General features: G+C 50.0%; 1 protein-coding gene across 1 annotated transcript; it reads right to left on the reverse strand.

The window, feature by feature from the left end:
* Nucleotides 1-5,464: 5,464 nt before the first annotated feature.
* LOC110361554 (inositol 1,4,5-trisphosphate receptor-interacting protein-like 1) lies at nt 5,465-6,788 on the reverse strand. The gene has a single exon (XM_065066517.1). It carries the CDS (start codon nt 6,760-6,762, stop codon nt 5,731-5,733), a length of 1,032 nt encoding a protein of 343 aa, XP_064922589.1. The 5' UTR covers nt 6,763-6,788; the 3' UTR covers nt 5,465-5,730.
* Between the last annotated feature and the right edge of the window lie 536 nt (nt 6,789-7,324).

Raw genomic sequence — 7,324 nt, forward strand, 5'->3', positions numbered from 1 at the left:
ATCTGCAGTGGAGTGGGGGATCCCTGTGCATAGGGGGATTTTCTCGATTGTGAAAGACTCAGGAGAAGGGAGAGACCCGACAGGAGCTTGTAGCTCAAGTTAACAGCTGCTAAGGAGATCAGGGCAGGACCAGAAGCAACCATGGCCAAGCCCTCCCCTCTTCCAGGAAACCTCTGGGGAGCACCCTTGTACAACAGGAATGTGGCTTTGCAAGTGAAAGCAAACTATGATGAGGATGACAGTTAATTTCAGTTGGAAGTGTTGCCAAGACTAAGTTGGTATATTGGCTTATGCCCTGCATCAAAACCTCTTCCATCAAGAAAATAAGACAGGTTATTGTTGTAGGAGACTCTCTTCTGAGGGGAACAGAAGGCCCAATATGCTGATCAGATGCTCTTCTTAGGGAAGTCTGCTGCCTCCCTGGGGCCCAGGTCAAAGATGTGGTGAGAAAACTTCCTACCCTGGTACAGCCCATGGATTAGTATCCATTATTGCTTTTTCATGTCGTCAGTGACAAAGTTGCAGTAAGAAGTCCAAGGGTGAGCAAAAGAGACTTCAGGGCCTTGGGATGACTGGCTAAGGAATCAGGAGCATAACTAGTGTTCTCCTCTGTCCTTCCAGTTGCAGGAAATTATGAGGGAAGAAACAGAAAGACCCAACTGATCAATGTCTGGCTCCATGACTGGTGTCACCATCAGAATTTTGGGGTTTTGGATCATGGGTCTGTTCACATGACACCAGGCTGGCTAGCACCACATAGGGTTCACCTTTCTCAAAGGGGGAAAATGATCTTTGCACAAGAGTTAGCAGGGCTCATGGAAAGCGTTTTAAACTATATTTGAAGGGGGAAAGGCAAAAACCTAGGCTTGCTGTAGATAAGCCTGGGGGTGGAACACCAATGTTTGAGGAACAGTGTGCTAGAGAGGCTCTTCAGTCCACTCTGTGATGTACTGAGTACACTGGAGGACGTTTGAAATGTCTTTATGCTCATGTGCACAGCATGAAGAATAAAAAAGAGAAGCTGGAAGCTTTGGCCCAGTACCAGAGCTGGCTCATTATTAGTATAGTCAAAACCTGGTGAGATTAGTCCTGTAACTTGTGTGCTGTGATGGACACTTATTGACCCTTCAAGAGAGAGACAGGGCAGGAGCAGCAGAGGGCTAGTGCTGTATATAAGGAGAGGCTGGATAGTACAGTGCTTGCAGCTCAGGATGACATGGTTGAGAGTAACAGGATAAGGATGAAGAGGAAAGCAAATAAATTGCATGTTGTTGTGGCAGTTTACTATTGACCACCCAGCCAGGGCAATGACACTGATAAATTACTCTGTAATGAAATAAGTAATATCTCTAGATCATCTGCCCTTGTCCTTATGAGTGACTTTAACTTCGCAGAGGTCAACTGGGACTATTATACAGTGGACACAAACAGGGCCAGGAAATTCCTGAGGTTCATTGAAGATAACTTATTGGTAGAGTTAATAAGGGAGCCAAGTAGGAAAAGGGCACTCCTAGATTTGTTTTTTTTATGAACACAAAGGGTCTGGTGGGCAAATGGTGGCCATTGGTGTCTTGGTCACAGGGACCACAAAGTAACTGAGTTTCAAATAATTGGTGATAGGAGGAAAACTGCCAGCAAAATTTTCTCTCTGGATACATGCAGAGCAGATGTTGGGCTGCTGAAGAGCTCGTTAGGGAGGTTCCCTGGGAATCTGCTTTTGAGGGTGTTGGTGTCCATGAATGCTGGTCAGTTTTGAAGAGCCATCTCTTCAGAGTGCAAGAACAGGCAATTCCAAAGTGTTGTGAGTCAAGCAAGCAGGGCAGAAGACCAGCTTTGCTGAGCAGGGATCTTCTTCTAGAATATAAGTGAGAAAGGAAAATATGTGGACATTGGAACAACGACAGGTGACATGGGAAGAATACAGGGATGCTGTTTACCACTGTAGGGAGAAAATTCGTGGGGCCAAAGCTCCATTAGAGTACAACCTGGCCAGTGCGGAGAGAAATCCCATCAGAGTTCCAGACCCGAGCGGATGGAGGAAGAAATGCAGCCGACTCAATATGAGTGATAAAGCATACTTCAACTTTATTGCCCGAGATAGTGTGCATTTATACCAAATACCATAATTATGCATACTTGTCTCTATCTAATAGGCTAAGCACATTTACTTACTCCACCTACTTGGGTTTAGCTAGCTATGCGCATCCCACATTCTTCTGACTCTTATCTCTTCAAAAATATCCTGACCCTGCCTTAGTTAGTACTTTTCCGTTCCCCCCTTTCCCACGGCCTAATAGACAAGCTAACTAAGGGCTACTTATGTCAACTAAAATGGGCTCTGCTCGTACAGTTGCTTGGTGGACTCATGTCTGTGCTCCTTGAGCCAATCCCCGACAGGCCAGCACTGTGAAGGTTTTTGTCAAATATGGTAGCAACAATAGGCAGATCAGAGATAACATCGCTTTGTAACTTCGTGAGGTTGATCACCTCACAAGTATATATGGGCGCAGACGTAGACAAAGCAGAGATGTTGAACGTCTTCTTTGCCTCGGTCTTTAACACGGATGATGGGCTCTGGGATCCCCAAAACCCCATATTGGAAGACCATGACTGGGGAGATTATGAACTGCCAGCTGCCTCTGAACTTGTTTGAGACTTGCTGCTCCAGTGGAATGCATAGAAATCTTTGGGGCCTGATGGGATTCATAACAGGGTACTGAAAGAGCTGGCCGAGGTTGTCACAGGACCTCTCTCTGTTATTTTTCTACAGTCTGGGGAGCCTGCAAAGGTCTTAATGGACTGGATGCTGGCAAGTGTTGTCCCAGTTTTCAAGAAGGGAAAGAAGTATCCTGGTAATTACAGGCCCATCAGTCTTACTTCAGTGCCTGGTAAAATTATGGAGAAGTTTATTCTGGGAGTTATGGAAAACCACTTGAGAGAAAATACAGTCATTGGTCAGTCATGGCTAACTCAGCTCGTGAGAGGAAAGTCTTGCCTAACGACTTAGATTCCTTTTATGGCAAGGTCACCCGCCTAGTTGACCAAGGGAAGCCAGTAGATGTGGGGTTTATTTGAATTTTAGCAAAACTTTTGTTACGGTGTCTCCCTATATCCTTCTGGACAAAGTGTCCAGCACATACCTAGACAAACCCATAGTATGTTTGTATGAGCAATTGTCTCACAGGCCATGGTCAGAGAGCACCCACAGTAAATGGGGTTACGTCAGGCTGCCACCAGTCATCAGAGGGGTTCCACTGGGCTCAGTTTTAGGGCCAGTGCTCTTTAATGCTTCTATAAAGGATCTGGACACAGAAATCAAATTTACATTATGTAAGTTTGCCAATGATACTGACCTAGGAGGAGCTGTGGACTCTGTTGAGGGTAGAGAGGTCTTACAGAGACATCTGGACAGAGAGGGGGCAATCACAAACTGTGATTGCAGCCCCACCTGGAGCACTATGTGCAGTTTTGTGGCACCTCAGTATAGGAAGGACATAAAACTCTTAGAGTGTGCTCAAGGGAGGGTGTCAAGATGGTGCAGGACCTTGAGGGTAACACTTAGGAGGAGCAGTTGGAGCAGCTGAGGTCACTTGGCTTGTTCAGCTTGGAGAAGGAAGTGGGGTGACCTCGTTGTCATCTGCAGCTTCCTCAAGGTGGGGGTGCAGCAGAGGTGTGGTTCTCCTCTCTCTGCTTACCAGTGATAAGAGACGAAGAAATGGAATGGAATGGAATGGAATGGAATGGAATGGAATGGAATGGAATGGAATGGAATGGAGCTGCATCAGGGGAAATCCTGACTGGAAATTAGGAGAAGTTCTTCCCTAAGAGGGTGGTTGGACTCAGGAACAGGCTCCCCAGGGTAGTGGACAGGGGACCAAGTTGGAGTTGATGATCTCTATGGGTCTCTTCCCACTTGAGCTATTCTCTGGTTTTATGACTTTGTGCTAATAACATGAGGGCTATACAAGTCTGGGAAGTTTTGTGGAAAGGCAAGCCGTAGGGAGGCAGAATGCTTCCCAAAAAGACAGATCTGATCAGCAGACCAGGAGAGCAGTGAATGAATTCTTTAGTTTGCTTTGCAGAGTTCAAGGAGTGTCTGGACAACACTCTTAGTCATATGGTTTAATTTTAGGTAGTCCTGCGTGGACCTGGGATTTGGAAGTGATGATACTTATGGGTCCCTCCCAACTCCAGATATTCTATGATTCTATGATAACTGAAGGCTGTACAGGTCTAGAATGTTTCCTGGTAACCTGAGCTGCAGGGAGGTAGAACACTTCCTGAAAAGCTTGGCAGACCAGGGGAGCAGTGAATGAATGCTTTATTTTGTTTTGGCAGGCATGTAGCTCTTGCTTTACCTACTAAACTGTCTTAGCTCACCCCATAAGGTTTCTCACTTTTACCCTACAGATTCTCTCCACCATGCCACTGGGGGAAAGTGCTTGAGCAGCTGTGTGGTGCCATCTACCTACAAGGATTAACTCACAACACCTGGAAAGCCAAATCCAAGTGAATCCTGACACCAGAACCCATTGACTCAGCTCTTCTGCAAAACGCTCCCTGATTCTGCAGCAGCTGAGCAGTGTGGCAAAAAAAAAAAAAAAAAAAAAAAAAAGCAGTGGGCTTTCTGTGGCAAAGTTTTGGTTGTGAAGGAGTTATAGAGGTGTCTCCTGTAGAGAACCTGCACCCTATGCCTGTGTTACCTCACAAAGTTATGCATATACAGAGATGCAGCATTTTTTCAAACAGAACATTTCTTGGCAACTTTGCCCATTTAAAGCTCCCAGAAAGAATGTGTGGTCAATATTCAGGTGGGAATGCTATCTCTGTCACGATTTCCCTGCAAAGGCCTCGGCAGCTGTATTGGATCCCACTTTCGAGCGTGTGCTTTTGCTCTGGAGAACATGTGCATGAACAATTCCCACTGGTAACAGAGCAGTGTCTTGTCCATGTCCAGCATAGTCTGTTCTTCATCACCAGATCCCCGGGGAGTGTCTAGGGCGGTCATATCCGGTACCACAGCCACATTGAACACACAGAGGCACATCAGTGGTGCTTCTCATTTAGGAACGTCTAGGCCCCGGAGAAATGAACACCTCAAATGCAACAAAGTGACAAGGAAGCCTGGTAAAAGTCATGTTTACAACTGCTGCAGTCACCACCTGCTGCTTTGCTGAGGAGACTGTCTGGGGCATGAAGTTGCTACTACTAGCCCAGGGGACACAGCTCTGCACCCTGGAAAGCTGTGGACCCCTGTGGTCCTAGGCAGTTGGACTCCGGCTGCCACTACACGGCAAGGGATTGTGTATCCAGCTCCAGGCACAAAGAAGGGAGTGCTGTTCAGGGGAAGCTGCTTTCCCACCTGAGCCTGTCACACCACAGAGCAACAAGCAATGTGCAGAGTTGTGGAGGGGATGAGTTATTCTCCTTGCCCCAACGGAGGAGCGCAAGCAGGTGAGGGAGCCTTGGTTACGGAGTCAATGAAAGCAGAGTCCACCGCATCAGGCCTTCCGCACAATGCTCCCCAACTCTGGGGCTGCTGAGCTGCCAGCACCCTGTGCCCACGTTCCTCTACAAACCGTTGCACGGACACTCACTGTCAATGAAACATTTATTGGAACTGTTGCACGGGGTCTGGGGGATGACTTTGCTGCTCTTGCTTTCCCTTTCCTTTCTGTCTCCTGCAGCAGCCTCTTCAGCCTCCTCACAGGTGCCGACACTGACCTCTGCCTACTCCATGGTCATAAATGTGTCTGAGTTGCCCTGCTGCACCGCCAAGACCAGCTCAATGGAGAGGGAGGTCTCAACGGCAGTGGTCATCCTGAGCTTGCAGAAGCGTGGGGATGGCAGCACCGTGAGCTTGCACGTGGCTGACTGAAGCACGGCCACGCAGGCTGCTGTCATCAGCTCCTGGAGCCAGAAGGCGGTTTTCTCAATGTCAAGGTATGGGCCGGTGCAGAGGGTCTGCAGGAGGCTGGCTTCCTGATGGCCCATCAGCTCGTCCTCAGGGTGGTGGATGAAGCAGAGCATGTCTCCCAGCTTCCGCTCCCTTATGCACATGCACTCCAGTTCCACACGCAGGCGGGACTTCCTCAGCGGCTTTTCCCCTTCGGTGCCCAGCTCGAGATGGAAGGAGTGCCCGGGGGGGGGCTTCAGGGGCACAACCAAGCGATAGACGAGGTCTTCTCCATGAGCACTCTGGCATTCCAGGAAGCCACCCAGCCCGAAAGCGGGCTGCAGGCGCGGCATGAACTCATTGCCAGAGAAGACTCGGCAGACACAGAGAAGGTCATTCACCAGGTCTTCCACCACGTGGCATGTTTCTTCCCTGTTTGGCAGTGGCCACAAGATGTACTCCCACAGAAACCTGTCCGTATACAAGGGGTCTTCTTCCTCTTCCACTTCCTCTTCCAGGCTTCCACAGCTGCCACGCTTGCTGCTGCTGGCTGGCTGATGGCTCCTTTTCCTCAACCAGCAGCAAAGCCCAAAGAGCAGGACCAGGCCTCCAGCAAGAGCCCAGAACTGCCAGTGCTGCAAGGCAGCGAGGAAGAGGGATGCCCAGGAAGAGATGGTCTGCTCCTGATTCCTCTGCTCCTGGTCCCTCAGCTCTATCTCCCGCCACAGTCGAGTCATCTCTCGGTTCAGCATCTCCCAGCGCTGCCGCATGCGCTCGCGCGTCTCCTCATCCAGCTTCTCGCCGACCAACTGCACATGTTGGATTAGAATTTGCAAAAGGCCAATGAAAATGTCCATGAAAGCCATGGCCTGCAGGAGAAGAGAGAGAAGGGTCTCAGTGGGGCTGGGGGCGGGAGGGAGGGAGCTGTCGGTGGGGGGAGCAGAGCTGGGGGCCGCAGGGAGCTGCGGGCAGGCAGGAGCAGGGCCGAGGCAGCTGGGAGGCAGCAAGGGCTGCCCCGGCCCCGTCCAGCCCGGCCTCCCCCCGCCTGCGCACTCACCGCTGGCCCAGGCCGGACTGGTACAGCGCTGCTGCTGGCGCCCCTGATAACCACCCTGTGGGGACTCGTCCCCTGTGATGTCACAGGCGCCAGAGCGCGTCACAGACACGTCCGCCCACCACCCGGCCCTTCGTCCCACAGCGCAGCTGCCCTGGTGTCCAGCTGAAGGCTGGGCCAGAGCTAATGTTCCTCACAGCACCTTGTGTGGTGCTTTATGTTGCGTTATTATGCTCTGCCTGCCAATGGCAATCTCATAATCATAGAATATCCCTGGTTTAAAGGAGCCCACGAGGACTATCTAGGCCAAGCCCTGATGCCGCACCAGGCCGGCTTCAAGTGAAATCACAGATTCACAGAATCATTTAAGTTGG

Source organism: Columba livia, chromosome 5 (genome assembly GCF_036013475.1).
Source record: "Columba livia isolate bColLiv1 breed racing homer chromosome 5, bColLiv1.pat.W.v2, whole genome shotgun sequence".
Lineage (NCBI taxonomy): Eukaryota > Metazoa > Chordata > Aves > Columbiformes > Columbidae > Columba > Columba livia.